This window comes from Saccoglossus kowalevskii, chromosome 1 (assembly GCF_978046115.1).
Source record: "Saccoglossus kowalevskii chromosome 1, keSacKowa6.1, whole genome shotgun sequence".
Lineage (NCBI taxonomy): Eukaryota > Metazoa > Hemichordata > Enteropneusta > Harrimaniidae > Saccoglossus > Saccoglossus kowalevskii.
This window is the reverse complement of record NC_140641.1, coordinates 5,443,486-5,460,520: the sequence shown is the minus strand read 5'-3', so window position 1 is coordinate 5,460,520 and position 17,035 is coordinate 5,443,486. Positions and strand designations below refer to the sequence as shown.

The window sequence follows — 17,035 nt, the reverse complement described above, 5'->3', positions numbered from 1 at the left end:
TTTTAATCCAATCTGAAAAATAAAAAGACGTGCATCAGGAACCTGTAATGTCTAATGTATGTTATAAGTTTGAACAAAATCCATCCATAAATGCAAGAAATGCTTAATATTTGAGGATTTTTTTAGCACAAAAATAGCCACCATTTGGCCACTTTGAAAAGGATCGTCAAACCAATATATCTGTCTATCTATGACATGATGTATAATGAATATTTAAAATTTGAACATAATCAGTCAAAACAAGTCGGAGATATGGATCTAGAAGCCCATTCACTAAAACAAAATGGCCGCCAGACAGCCATTTTGAATCTGATCTGAAAAATAAATGATGTGAATCAGAGACCTGTAATGTCTAATATATGTACCAAATTTGAAAGAAATCCATCCATAAATGCCAGAAACGCTTGATATTTGATGATTTTTTTAGCACAAAAATGGCCATTTTGAATAGAATCATCAAACCAATATATCTGTCTATCTATGACATGATGTATAATGAATACATGGTATGATATATGGTATGATACGTGGTATTTCGTGGATAAAATTGGCAAAATAGGATGAGTCCATCATCCCTGTAAACAATCTGGTTAATCTGTTACGTCAATGTGACAGTTTGAATAGCATGAATGACATTTTGTAGAACACACATGCATGGAACATTAGCAGAACCTGAAAAAATTTCTATGATAATAGTCATTCTTACATGTGTTTCTATGACTACATGAGAAAATGATTGCCTCAAGGGTTATTATGGTATCACTGACGCATTGTGATATATATATTATGCTATTAGATGTAATAGATTCTCATTATAACACGTTGTTCATACATTCATTCCCTGTCAATCTGTTAAATACCTGCAATTGCCAATCAACCAAATCCAATCCTGTTACCATTTCTGTTACTGGATGCTCTACTTGTAATCTTGTATTCATTTCCATAAAATAAAAATCATGATTTTTGTCCATTATAAATTCTACAGTACCTATTATTTAAAAATAGAAAAAAAAGTATTTTATTGTACATGAATTATACGGTATCATTATATATATATAATAATAATAATAATAATAATTTCTTGGTGTGGACCACAGAGGTAGTTCATTCGAACTAATCTAGTCTGTGGCCCAATCCTAACCAATATACATTTCTATGCAGGCTATATACTTGCACACACATACATACATACACATACAAACAAAAAACAAAATCTCCAGAAATAAATAAGTAAAATAATAATAATAAAAAAAAATGAGAGAAAAAAAGAAAGAAAAAAAAAATGGAGCTGTTAATGCGCTACTCTGCACATCATATTATTAGTGGAACAATCGTGGGCAAGTACAAATAAAGTTTAGCTGCAAATAATATTTGTATCATACATATGATAAAGCTAGTATTTAAATATTAAAGTACGTTGTTCAGTATATGTTGTTTTAGGGAACTTTTGAAAGTTATTCTATTAGTAATTTGTTTGATTGGCTCAGGTAGAGAATTCCAATGTTTTACGGCTGTATATTTTAAAGTATGTTGGGAAAGTGAAAGATTCATCCTGGGGACATAGTAGTTATTACCTGACACAAGTCGTGTTGGATATAAATGAGGTAGAGGGGAGAGATAGTCATTGATAGTATGGGCATAGCGGTTGCTTTTCAGATCATAAATGAACAGACATATCTTAAATTTACACAACTTGTGAATATCAAGTATGCCCAGTTTTTTTAAATAGAGGGGCAGTATGTGCATTGTAAACAGCAAATGAGATAAGCCGTACAACTTTCTTTTGCAAAAGAAGGATAGGCTCTAATAGTGTATGATAGGCGTTTCCCCATACTTCTAAACAATAACTAATATGCAGGAGAATCAGGGAATTGTATAACAAAAGTAAAACTGATTTGGGCACATAATGTCTGATCTGGAAGATAATACCAACTTTGGGGGCAATTATTTTTTTTACTTTTTCAATGTGAGTTTTTTTCAGTTGAGGTGCTGGTCAATGGACACGCCAAGATAATTGATTGAACAAACGCCCTCTATCTCAAACCCATTTATATCCAAGCTGCCCTCAATGCCCAGGTGTTTATGAGGCGTTTTAATAGTCATGCATTTGGTTTTTTCTACATTGACTGTAAGTTTGTTGGCACTGCACCATTCACAGACTCTTTGAAAATCGTTGTTAGTATGTGCAAGTTTGATTGTGTTACTTTTAATATACTGAAAGAGGTTAGTATCGTCTGCAAATAGGCGAAAGTCAAAAGCATTAGTTGAGTTATTGATATCATTTATGTAAATTAGGAATAAAAGTGGGCCAAGAATCGATCCTTGTGGAACACCACACTTTATTGGTTTATATGTAGATGTAATAGTGTTAATTTTCACTGATTGATAACGGACAGAAAGATAGTTTTTAAACCAGAGTAGCGAGAGCCCTCTGATCCCATAATATTGTAATTTGTGGAACAGAATATTGTGATCTATAGTATCAAAGGCTTTTTTCAGGTCGATAAAAATTCCAAAAGTAATATAACCTTTGTTTTGTTGTTAATGGTAGTTTCCACAAAGACCGATTCACAGTGCATAATATTAATGTTAATAGGGGTGAAAGACAAAGAGCTAAGAATGTACATGTATTTGAATATAATGAATATATTTGTGTGTGTTTGTGTTTAATTAATAATAAAACCATGGAAACACACAATGATAATTTACATACCTGCTCCAACATAGTTGACAGCTCTTGCAGCTTGCACAGCAGCCACACCTAATTTCTGCCTTATTTCATCTGTGATACCAGGCTAAAACAGAGATAACATATGTAATGTACATACTTCATATGAAGTAAACCTGATATTGTCCAACTTGTTTCAGCTTTTTCGTATAGCAGGATGTACATGTATGTAAATTTAAATGTAATTGGTCAAGGCATGGCAGAGAATGAATGAACATAAATATTAAAAATAAAAAAAAACTTAGAATAAACATATATGTGCTGAAGATATACATTGATAAAAATTTTGTTTATTGCATGAATCATTGTCTTATTTTGACCATAGACTTATTTTTGACCTTTATACTTAGAGTAAGCACATGTGCAACAGTACTTAAGATATTGCTGTTATGCATATTATTGAGGTCACATGACCATATATAGACATATCACGTTATCAGATGCCTTCATTATAGCACCGGTTGTATGTCACTATCTGGAGCAGTGCACTGTACATTACAGTTATGCATATTGAAAAGGACACATGAAACTTATAACAGGTAATTAATATGCACGGATTTCAACCCTGAAGTAATCAGATCAGTGGATTATCCAAATGCACCCATGTACCTTGTTTAATTAAAATTGGATGAGTGGTATTCATATTATCTGTGAAGCACCTATAAATTTATTTATGCAAATTAGGTAATTAGTAAGCACACAATTTAACCCTAAACTGATTATATATATTGCTTATCCATAAACATTTATGTTCCAAGTTTCATTGAATCAGATGAATGGTTGAGATATTGGTGGAAACTTTAAATATTGGCTAATTAGAATGCAAATTGGGTCATTATTATATATGAATTTCAATTAAAAACTAATCAGGTATGCACATTATCCCAGAGCATCTATGTACCATTTTTATTAAAATCTGTTGAATGGTACTTGAGAAACAAGTGAATATGTTTAAAATTGGCTAATTAATATGTAAATTAGGTCATTAGTATGCATGAATTTCAACAAAAACTAATAAGGTCTGCAAATTATCCCAGACTATTTATGCATCAGGTTTTATTGAAATCTATTGAATTGTTCTTGAGAACAACCAAAAACTAATCAGGTCTGAGCATTTTTCTAGCCCACCAATGTACTAATTTTCATTAAAATCTGATAATTGGTTCTTTAGATATTAATGGAACACAGACACATGCACACACAGATGTATGTCTTGTGCTCACCACCGATCATCCAAAAATATCAGCAGCAGTACTTGTGCATTGTAAGCAATGTCTATTATGTGCATGGATATCGCCATGCTAGTCAGAAGCGGTCAGCCCCAACCGGCACTCAAAATTAGAGACCACCATGAAAACACTTCCGACCAGAACAATTGTCCGATAGTTTTTATAATTATGTTCTGACCGCCATGCATCCTGCCAGTCGTGAATTAGAAATTGTAAACAATGGACCTAGTCACATGATATGGGGGTGGCTTATAAACAATACTTGTCAATTTTGTAAAATTAGGACCTTTTTGTTTGTAAGTAAATACTTCTAACGATAGACATAATCTATAAATTAAAAGCTAAAATTCTGTCAAATCAATTCCATCCCAATATAAAATGGTCAAAGCGAAAGTCACAATGTTTATGCAACTCAAGAATATGCATTTGAACTGTTATTATTGCAAATCATGTCAAAACTCTTCTTTCAAGACTTCTTTTATCTTTTAAAAATTGCAAGTCACCTCTATTGAAAACCAACATGCAGTTATCAACAGAAATTCATGCCAACACAACGTGCTACTACATCATAGCTTTACTTTCGCAATGTAATTTTTCTGATCACTACCATTCAAAAAAACTTTAGGTTCCACTGGCATTACCATGTAGCATTCTGATTGGTTAATGACATTCTTGAGCCATTGGGTCAAAGGACACATGCTAGTCAACTAATGCGCAACAAACATCATGGCGGGTCTGAGTTTTTTTACTGAAGCGAGCTAGTGATCACAAACATTCGCTCCTGATAAAATAAAATTTTACCTAAATTTCACATCAAAACAAAGAAGTAACATTTTTGGCATGGTACATGACTGAGTAAGAGGAATTATTGGTATAACATCGCGAAGTAAGTTATGTCATGTCGTAAATTAGATGATCGTTTGCAAGTATTATTTGTTCGTTCATTACTGTAAATGTAACTGTTTTAGAAGCTGATGGTACAAATAATAAACAAGCCATGCATGGCACAGTTCCTGTTGGTTATCAAACTTAAGATATATATAGTTTTGTTTATAGTAATATAGTTGGAACACAAACATGTCAGAGATATGGATCCAGAAGCTGATGCTTGATTATGATGATTTTTTAACATTAAGGATGCTGTACACGTTTTTGGTATTGATTTTCTAAACTGATATTTTCATATAAAATATTTACTGAACCACACAAAGCTATATATTGATGGAAAGCCTATTTCACACTGGATATGAAATCGACAAGATAGTGTGTGTATGGACGTGTATAGTCATGTGATCTCTGTGTAAACACAGAAAGCCATTTTTGGTAAAAAAATAATTGAACCAATGAATAAACGAATTTAGTGGAACATTGGCAACAGAAACACAGTTTTTCAGACGACGCTCACCACCATTCCGCGTTAATTGAGATATATCTGCATGATAGTTGGAGAAGAAATAATAATTTAGCTATCTTGAAAAAACAATGCGATCTGGTTCTTTGCGGTATTCAGAAATTAGAACGTAATTTCGAAACAAATAGGAAAATAGAAAAATCCCAGCGCCGCTTGAGAGGGAACATATCGAAGAGTGTCTGTGCGAAAAATTAGTATAATGCGTCCACTAAAACTCGAGATCAAAGGCCTGCAGTTGCCGTGAATCGCTGTTTTGTTTAATCGAGAAAACGGCAAAAACAACTTAGCAGCAACGTATCATTGGCTAACTCAAAATCCGTTTGTCCCATGGATCAAAACAAACTCATAACGAATAGTCATGGTATCTGTCTGTCATAATCACGCAGATGTGTGGATATGCATGGTCGCAATTGGTTATGAAATTATGTTCCCCAATCCAATAGGAAACACTGTTTCACGGCGTGACAAAGCTGCGCCAAAATGACGTCATGATTTACATATTCATTAATACGTTGTGGGAGGAGACATCTGTATTATCTGATTTGAATGGCAATGAGGGAGAGAAGTCACAGCGAGTGCTGAACTGAATCGGGAGATGCTTAGGTTTAAAGTTGTCTGTCGATCAGGCGGTGAATTTTCACTTTGTTTGCTCCGTTATTATTTTGTTGATTTGTAAAATAACCTGTTAGCCATAAATCGAGTTTTCCGTTTTTTAGTTCCCAAAACTGTTGTGAAATAATTAGTGTGATGATTCTTTTTCCATCTTCAACATGTAATACATAGTACCGGAACAACCGCTGGCAGGGACTACTGCCGGTATCTTACATTCAGTTCACTTTCCATATCATGTATAACAAATCTAACTTCATTGAATCCGTCAAATTATTTATTGAGAATGTGAAGATTAAGAAAAATAAAACAGGTAAAACAAGGATGCTCACACACACGCTTTTACAGCTGCTTGTCTCAGGCTTTACGTGTAGCCAAGTCCGGGCCCAAGTGTTTCACTTCCGACTCATTTTGGTCGGAGTCCATGACAAGTAATTTGGTCACAAAAACTAAGTCTGCCATGTGCTCAAATTTTCTACCTTCTGTTTATACCTCCATGGTCTGATCGATTAAATTGTGGAAGGTACCTTCCATGATTAAATTTTAATAATAATCGCTTTACATACTGTCGACGTTCTTCTCCAAATTCCTTGCATTCGTTTTCTTTCGTCACTGTCATAGTCAACCCCAAGACAGTTTCATAGTCGACTGCTTGAAGAGCGAGAAATTCAACGAAATTAAATCGTAAATGGAATGCGTGTAACTTGTACCTGGGACTACTAATACTTGTATTACTACTAATACTAGTCTGAGCTTGTACTGAATGCAAGAGACTGTTTATATTGCTATGGGTGGTGACTATTATGCAAATTATCTATTATAATAATAATAATAATAACTCTATTTAATTAAGCGCAACAATTCCAACATACGAAGATCAAAGGCGCTGATACAATAAACAATCAGTCAAATATTAAAAGCACATTTAAATAAGTGCGTTTTCAGTCTGGATTTAAAAATGTCTACTGAAGGACTAGAACGAACAGACAGAGGTAATTCATTAAAAAGTTTAGGACCTAAATTTTCAAAAGCACGGTCTTTGTATAACACCTTGGACTTTTTACTACACATCTGACGAGTTTTAATAAGAAACTTCGATTCAGATCTTAAACTACGACTCGGTACATAAAATTCGATTAATTCACATAGATAATTTGGGGCAAAACCATACAAAGATTTATACACTAGTAAAAGTAATTTGAAATTGATTCTTTGTACAACTGGTAACCAATGAAGTTTAATAAAAATGTCTGTAATGTGGTCATATTTTCGAGCACGAGTGACAAGGCGGGCTGCTGCATTTTGTACACGAATAAGAGGTTTTATCTTAGTTACAGGGAGACCAGACAATAATGAATTACAGCTGTCTAAGCGAGAAGATATGAAAGCATGTACCAACTTTTCAGTATCAGATTGGGATAATGATTTACGAATACGATTAATATTTCTTAGATGGGAATATCCAGATCTACAAATAGTAGAAATGTGTGTTTCCATAGATAGCTGCGAATCAAACAAGACACCTAAGTTTCTAGCACTTGACGAAGCACTAACCAATTCTTCACCAATTGCGATACTAGACAAAGGACACGAGTCTTGTGAGAATCTCCGAGACGACATGCACACAAATTCAGTTTTCGACACATTCAAAAGTAGGAAATTACAAGACATCCAATCGCTAACATCTTGAATACATGTCTGAAGTATCACCCGGGCGCGAATTTGATCATCTTCAGAAACCGATAAATAAATCTGTGTGTCATCGGCGTAAAAATGATATTTTACGCCGTGACGTCGCAATAACTCGCCCAATGGACGCATGTACATTGAGAACAATAATGGCCCTAAGACGGAGCCCTGTGGAACACCGGTTACTAATATAGACGTCATATCAGAAAATACATTTCCAATTTTTACTTTTTGAATGCGGTTACTCAAATACGACTCAAACCATTTGATGATGAGACCATTTAAACCAAAATTTGATCTCAACCTATCGATGAGAATCCTGTGATTCACAGTATCAAAAGCGGCTGAAAGATCCAAAAGTACGAGAGCAACTGAATTCTTAGAATTATCAATTATATTATGTCTTTGGCTGATTAATTAAAACATAGCTTTCAAAACAATGACATGTGCTTTTGTTTTTAATTAACAAAAAATGATTTTTACACCCTATAAAAACATCCAATTCACTTTTTTTCCTACTGAGTGTTTGCTTCTTGTAGTCCAGCATTGAAAAATACAAAAAAGAGGAATTTTGGGTTTCAAAGCAAAAAAAGGTGTACAGCATCCTTAAAATGATTGACTGATCTGATTGTCAAATAAGTACTTGTCCATATTGAGAGATTTTGCTCTGGAACAGAATTAATTAAAACAAAATGGCCACTGGTCAGTCATTTTGAATACATCTATATACAGTAATCAGTCAAAGCACGTCAGAGATAAGGCTCTAGAACCGTATTCATTAAAACTAAATGGCCGCCAGTCAACCATTTTGAATTTGGTCTGAAAAACAAAATGACGTTCATCAAGGACTAATAATGTCTAATGTATGTACCAAGTTTGAACGCAATCCATCCATAAACGACCAAGATCCAGTTCCGGAATGCCTGATTTTTAATGATGTTTTAGCACAAAAATGGCCACCACCTCTGTATATCTATTACATGATGTATAATGAATATATAAAATTTGAACATAATCAGTCAAAGCATGTCAGAGATATGGCTCTAGAACCGCATTCATTAAAACAAAATGACCACCAGTCAGCCATTTTTAATTCGATCTGAAAAATAAAATGAAGTGTATCAGAGACCCGTAATGTACCATGTTTGAACAAAATTCATCCGGAATGCCAGAAATGCTTGATTTTTTAGCACAAAAATGATCGCCATTGGCCATTTTGAATCAGAAATTTAAACCAATATATCTACGACATGATGTACATCGAATATATAAAATTTTAACATAATCAGTCAAAGCATGGCAGAGATATGGCACTAGAACGGAACTAATTACAACAATCTGGCAAATAATTACGTGGTCGATTTTTTGAAGCAAAATGGTTTTGCAGTGAATAAGAATGTGAAACCCATGAACATCCTCTTGGCAATAGACATTTTTTGCTGTTTTGAGACTGCAGCATTTGCATTTCAAGAATGTTTCGCATTGTTTCATTTTTAAATTCAAACTATTCCAAATTGTGAAACATAATATTTTGACACAAATAAAAAAAAATTATTTGCACTGTGACTGTTGCCTAATTTATATTCATATTACTCATTAATATTCATAAGCAACCAGCACTCTCATTGGGCTGGGGAATTCCCTGATATGCTATTAATAGAAGTGTCATCTACTCACAGCTGGAGCCTCTTCTATGATCTTCTGATGTCGTCTTTGAACACTACAGTCTCTTTCAAATAAATAAACATAATTGCCATGCTGGTCCCCAAACACTTGAACTTCTACATGCCTGAGGAACAGAAGTCAATGTAATAGATGACAGACCATGCTTGTGTAATTCAGTTCTGTTGAAGTAACAGTTGGTTTTAGGTGCTTAAAATTAAATTTGATCAAATTTAATAACCATTTAAACAATTACAGAATCTAATATATGTCATGCATTTATCACACACACCAATGACATACAATGATTATCTGACTCTGTGAGAGATAAATTAACATGTCCATTAACATGTCCCCGTTAGTTATCAAATGTAAAGCGAGGGGGTCGTCACCTGCGCACACACGGAAATTGAGTCCCAAACAATGATAACAACACATGCTATAACGCAAAGGCTCATGGGTAGACACTTGTTTTTAAACAATGACACGCTATGGCCATCTGATGCATGCTCAGAACTCAACTCAGAAAATCATGATTTTTTAGAAATGGGTGTTTACCCGAGCACCCCTCTCGGAAAAGATTGCAAATGACAATTTTAATTCACCACATGACAGCTTTGAGGAAAAATAAAAATTACGAAATTAGTTGCGTCGTCAATGACTATTACAATGAAGAAACAGAAATGGTCACAAAAAATATGCACATTTGATTACAATATTAATTTTGTACAACCCAAATTTATGAGGTTAAAAATATTATAGAGTCTGTTGGAACACAGTCAAAGCCAAAATCTTCATCATTATCTCCACTGATGAATGTGTTGGATCGTACGCAAACTCTCTATGAAAAGCACTTTCTGCCATGATGTTTTGACAATGATTTGACCTGCAACAACATCCTTTGACCTAATGTGTCAAGTCTGTTATTAACCAATCAGAATGCTGTGTTGTACCGACGCAATTATTTGGAAATTTCTTTCTGGTAACTCAATGCAGATGTGAATTATCAATGTCAAAGTACGATCTGTTAAAATTTGATTTTGGCGAATAAACGACATGGTTCATTCAAAGGACTGGTAACTAGCAATTTTTGATAGGTAAACTGATTATGGCATGAAATATTTACCGCATTGTACTTTTGTTAACAGGTCATTGCAAAAGTGTAATTTACGCACAGTTACTGTGGTCTACACATTCACAACATATTCACGGCGGTCGATATCCACGCTGTATCATATAAAAACAATTACCAGTATTTGTTAAGCAATGATCAAAGACCAAGTTTTTAATTAGTGGCATTTTATAGGGGTGGGCACATTGCTGAATGTAACCTTCAATATAAAAATTAATGCAAAAGTGGAGTGGGCACTTGACCGGGCATAGGCACTAACGATAATCAGTCAAAACATCTCAGAGATGGTTCTAGAACCGTATTCATTGAAGCAAAATGGCTGCCAGCAATTTTGAATTCGGTCTGAAAAACAAAATGAAGTTCATCATGGACTAATAGTGTCTAATGTATGTAGAAAGTTTGAACGAAAAATATATCATAAACGACCAAGATCCAGTTTCGGAATGCCAGAAATGCTTGATTTTTGATGATTTTTTAGCACCAAAAATGGCCTCCACTCAGCCATTTTCAATCAAATGGTCAAATCAAAAGACTTGTATATCTATTACATGATGTACAATGAATTTATAAAATTCGAACACAAAAAGCAAAGCATATCAGAGATATGGCACTAGAACCACATTGATTAAAACAAAATGGCCCTCAGTCGGCCATTTTGAATCTGATTTAAAAAACAAAATGATGTACATCAAGGTCCTATAATGTCCAATGTATATACCAAGTTAGAACAAAATCCATCTGCAAACAGCAGAGAAATGCTTGATTTTAGTGATTTTTCAGTATTAAATTCAACCATTTTGAATCAGATTGTGAAACAAACTGATGTGCATATGAATAATAGTTTGAATGTAATCGTCCAGGCATGTCTAAGATATAGGTCCGGACACACGCATGGATGAGTTTATGCTTTCTTTCCTATATAATCATATGGGTGAGGTGTTATATGCAAGACACTGTTACTGGTAAGCAATTACCTTGGTGTTTCAATATATTTTTCTAACAGAACAACATCATCTTTAAATGCACCTAAGGCTTCTCTTTTGGCAGAGTCCAATTGAGTCTGGAATTCACTTTCATTCTTCACAATACGCATACCCTGTGTATAACAAATAGTACACTATGACAAAGATACCGAGGTAAAGCCTTGTGTTTTGTTGAAATTTGCAACCCAATGTGTATTAACATATCAAGTTTGATTGAAATTATCCAACTCTAAGAATTCAACTTTTAGATTAAACAATTTTTACGTAAAAAAATGGCCTTCAGTCAGTCTTATCTGATTTAGATCAAAAATCAATTTAATTTATCAAGTTCTTTGTACTACTTTCAAAAAATTGTGTCGCATACGACTTGTTTACCACTTCCGTGTGACTGAGAATGTTCTAGAACCGTACTGTGTCTGGGTGGAATTTTTAGAAACTGGTTGAATAGGTAATGGAACATTCTAGAAATTTGTAGTTAGTTCCAGACTCATTATGTATGCTGATGTAATGGTCTATTTATAGACAATGTGGGTATATATAGGGGAGTTGTTCAGCACTGAGATCAGATCGGAGATCTCGTTGAATTGTGTTGGAGTTTAAGTATCTAGTTATTGGAGTAGTGGAGTTTTACCGAGTTATTGTACTTGATGTTTGCAGAGTATAATAATACCAGTACCAGTTGAAACCTCATCTGTTGACTCCGTGTTCGTATGTTATCATCGCCGCCAGGGAAGTCTTTATGTTACTGTTGCCATTTTGGTATTTGAACCATCACACCTGTACTATACCAATTACGGTAATATTACGTCGCGTGTGACAAATTGATTAACTGAAAATCCATACAATTGCATTCAAAGTACACTGTATGGTACCTGATTTAATATTCCTCGTCAGCAGTCAATGTTCACATACAGTCACAACATATTTTTATTCCTCATATTTTAACTTACTTTACCGCCTCCTCCTCTAACTGCCTTCACCATGAGAGGATAACCAATCTTGTTTGCTTCCTTAAGTAAACCCTCATCAGATTGGTCATCTCCATGGTAACCAGGAATTACAGGAACATTAGCAGCAATCATGATAGCCTTGGATGTGCTAATAGATAAAAAACAAAACAATAATATTATCACCTACCAATGTAAGCAGGTCTCATTGGTCAGTAACCAATCACCTACCAATGTAAGCAGGTCTCATTGGTCAGTAACCAATCACCTACCAATGTAAGCAGGTCTCATTGGTCAGTAACCAATCACCTACCAATGTAAGCAGGTCTCATTGGTCAGTAACCAATCACCTACCAATGTAAGCAGGTCTCATTGGTCAGTAACCAATCACCTACCAATGTAAGCAGGTCTCATTGGTCAGTAACCAATCACCTACCAATGTAAGCAGGTCTCATTGGTCAGTAACCAATCACCTACCAATGTAAGCAGGTCTCATTGGTCAGTAACCAATCACCTACCAATGTAAGCAGGTCTCATTGGTCAGTAACCAATCACCTACCAATGTAAGCAGGTCTCATTGGTCAGTAACCAATCACCTACCAATGTAAGCAGGTCTTATTGGTCAGTAACCAATCACCTATCAATGTAAGCAGGTCTCATTGGTCAGTAACCAATCACCTACCAATGTAAGCAGGTCTTATTGGTCAGTAACCAATCACCTACCAATGTAAGCAGGTCTTATTGGTCAGTAACCAATCACCTACCAATGTAAGCAGGTCTCATTGGTCAGTAACCAATCACCTACCAATGTAAGCAGGTCTCATTGGTCAGTAACCAATCACCTACCAATGTAAGCAGGTCTCATTGGTCAGTAACCAATCACCTACCAATGTAAGCAGGTCTCATTGGTCAGTAACCAATCACCTACCAATGTAAGCAGGTCTCATTGGTCAGTAACCAATCACCTACCAATGTAAGCAGGTCTTATTGGTCAGTAACCAATCACCTATCAATGTAAGCAGGTCTCATTGGTCAGTAACCAATCACCTACCAATGTAAGCAGGTCTTATTGGTCAGTAACCAATCACCTACCAATGTAAGCAGGTCTTATTGGTCAGTAACCAATCACCTACCAATGTAAGCAGGTCTCATTGGTCAGTAACCAATCACCTACCAATGTAAGCAGGTCTTATTGGTCAGTAACCAATCACCTACCAATGTAAGCAGGTCTCATTGGTCAGTAACCAATCACCTACCAATGTAAGCAGGTCTTATTGGTCAGTAACCAATCACCTACCAATGTAAGCAGGTCTTATTGGTCAGTAACCAATCACCTACCAATGTAAGCAGGTCTTATTGGTCAGTAACCAATCACCTACCAATGTAAGCAGGTCTTATTGGTCAGTAACCAATCACCTACCAATGTAAGCAGGTCTTATTGGTCAGTAACCAATCACCTACCAATGTAAGCAGGTCTCATTGGTCAGTAACCAATCACCTACCAATGTAAGCAGGTCTTATTGGTCAGTAACCAATCACCTACCAATGTAAGCAGGTCTTATTGGTCAGTAACCAATCACCTACCAATGTAAGCAGGTCTTATTGGTCAGTAACCAATCACCTACCAATGTAAGCAGGTCTTATTGGTCAGTAACCAATCACCTACCAATGTAAGCAGGTCTTATTGGTCAGTAACCAATCACCTACCAATGTAAGCAGGTCTTATTGGTCAGTAACCAATCACCTACCAATGTAAGCAGGTCTCATTGGTCAGTAACCAATCACCTACCAATGTAAGCAGGTCTCATTGGTCAGTAACCAATCACCTACCAATGTAAGCAGGTCTTATTGGTCAGTAACCAATCACCTACCAATGTAAGCAGGTCTTATTGGTCAGTAACCAATCACCTACCAATGTAAGCAGGTCTCATTGGTCAGTAACCAATCACCTACCAATGTAAGCATTATAAGAGATCTTAAACTATGACTTTAAAACTTTGATTGTTTTTTTCTTTATCTGCCTTTTTTTAATAGCTACGATCAGATAAGCTACTGATAATTCATTGTATAAAAATATTGTATGGTTCTAGCAGTTCAATAAAACAAGATGGCCACTAGTTATTACAACCATTGCTTTATGATAGCCATATAGAGAAGAGCACATTAAAACTTGTATTGTTACAGTTATAGTACCTTTTGATACCCATATCTCGAATTGCAGAAGCGGGAGGACCAATAAATATGATATCTTCTTCTGAACATAGCTGTGCAAACTCTGTGTTTTCAGATAGGAAACCATAGCCAGGGTGGATTGCCTGAAATCATCACAGTCAGGATTATTATCAGCTGAGATATAAGATAATATTATTATACATGTATCATTACATAATATTCTAACATCAGTAACAGTGTCTCAATGATGATATTCTCTCAAGGAGTATGCACCCAACCTTAGTAAGAAATGTACAATGTTAAAAAGGAATAATCTTATAACCCAGTTTCCTAAATCTACCATTGTGAATTGAGTTTATAATTACCTTAGCACCTGACTTTTTAGCAACATCAATTAGTTTACGTTGATCTAAATAGCTTAATTTGGCTTCAGCAGGGCCAATATGGTATGCTTCATCAGCCTGGAACATATTTATAACACAGTGTTATGGCCTTGCAACGTACATACATAGTCATTCCTAAATATAGTGATTGAAGACTAAGTTACAATGCAAAGACATTACAGCCATGGATTTATGAGACAATAACACTATATGCCATAAGAAAAAATAATATTTGATCTTTAATCTAGAAATAATCTAAATAATGAACAACAAAAAGAGTATAAAACATGTATAAAGAAGTACTGGTAATACAGATTACTGCCTATCCCAAATCTCGCTCATGGTGATACTTGGCAGGTCTGGGATATTTTGGTTGCAAAAAAAGCTGACAATTTATTTACAAGAAAATATCTAGTGCAGATCAAAGTATCAGAAGTATCTCGTAAGTATTTTAATTTAGTTATTCATAGTCACTTATTAATAAGAAATGCAACGTAAAAATGTGACTAGTGTGAACAATATGTTATCACTGTGAAAAGTGTGAAATACTTTAGTTTCAGTTTATCTCCCGAAAACTCAAATTCCTGTTTCTTTTAGAAAAAATCATGCTGTTTTCAACAAAATCAATGCCAAAAGATTGTACTGCAACACTTATAAGTCACTTCCGTTTTGGTGTGCGCTTTACAAGTCAGTTCGAAAATTCTCAAATATGTTCGGCTGGCACCACCCAGCATTCTGATTGGTTAACAGCCGACTAGACCTACCAGGAAAAATGACACAGTTTCGATCAACTCTGCATGAGACAAACATGGTGTATGACAAAATTGGTTTGCTTACCAGTTGATTTTTACCTGCATTTCACAACAAACTGATGTATGACAAAATTGGTTTGCTTACCAGTTGATTTTTACCTGCATTTCACAACAAACTGATATTTTGTACGCTACCCGGTAGTATAATCCAGACTGAGTAATAACCAATGTTTGTTATAACTTGAAAACAAGTAAGTTATTCACCTGTGATATTTTCAACTGTTTGTGACACATATTTTTAAAACCAACTGGAGCCTTTTATTACCACAAGAAGAAAATCACATGACCCAAATATAATTACAATGAATTTAAAGTTCTGAAGTTACAGTGAGAGTGATTCATAGACTAAATGTTACCTTTGACACATGCAATGCATTCTGGTCCACATCACTGTAGACAGCAACAGTTCGTATACCAAGCTTCTTAGAGGTATCTATGACTCTACATGCTATTTCACCGCGATTAGCAATCAGAACTTTATCAATGTTCTGAATAGAAGCTACAAAAGCAACAAAGTACACAGTGCATCTTAATCAACAATGTACATGATTGGGTGAGATAATCTGAATCAAGTTGATCAACAATGTGAACTTATCACACTTTATAAATAATAAAAACATGAGAAAATTGAAAACAAGCAGCCTTACCAAATATGACAAAAATATTCACCAAAATTAGAAAATTAAAGATATCATCATGAAATGAACAAATTTGAGAATGGTCCACATGTAGTACCTATATATGTAATATCAAAGCAATTGGACTTGCGGTTTTTAACAAGAAGTTGAAAATATCACTTTTTACAAAAAATGACAAAAGTATTCACCAAAATTAGAGAATTAAAGATATCATTACAAAATGAACAAATCTGAGAGAGGTCTACCTGTAGTACCTACATATGTAATATCAAAGCAATTGGACTTGCGGTTTTTAACAAGAAGTGGAAAATATCACTTTTTACCGAAAATGACAAAAATATTCACCAAAATTAGAGAATTGAAGATATGATCATGAAATGAACAAATCTGAGAGAGGTCTACCCAAGGTACATATACACCAAGTATCAAAGCATTCAGGCTTGTAGTTTTCAAGAAGAAGTCGAATAAGTAAAACATTGACACGGACGACGACAGACAATCACTCATATGATAAGCTCCGCTCGACAAAGTCGACAGCGGAGCTAACAATTGCGAATAACTAAAATGAGTATTGATTTTTGATATTTTAATACATGTATCACAAACAATTTTTATCTATTAATGATTTCAAATTGCAATT

General features: G+C 34.8%; 1 protein-coding gene across 1 annotated transcript in view; it reads right to left on the bottom strand.

Moving 5' to 3' along the window:
* The window catches only part of LOC100367445 (methylcrotonoyl-CoA carboxylase subunit alpha, mitochondrial-like), a 44,600-nt gene that overhangs the window by 24,011 nt on the left and 3,554 nt on the right, over positions 1-17,035 (bottom strand). The window contains exons 3-10 of the mRNA XM_085498453.1: positions 16,114-16,256; positions 14,928-15,023; positions 14,584-14,705; positions 12,394-12,541; positions 11,435-11,556; positions 9,344-9,455; positions 2,714-2,795; positions 861-988 (exon numbers count right to left, since the gene is read on the bottom strand). Of these exons, the coding sequence (XP_085354579.1) occupies positions 861-988; positions 2,714-2,795; positions 9,344-9,455; positions 11,435-11,556; positions 12,394-12,541; positions 14,584-14,705; positions 14,928-15,023; positions 16,114-16,256 (953 nt within the window). The remainder of the gene's footprint in view (positions 1-860; positions 989-2,713; positions 2,796-9,343; positions 9,456-11,434; positions 11,557-12,393; positions 12,542-14,583; positions 14,706-14,927; positions 15,024-16,113; positions 16,257-17,035) is intronic.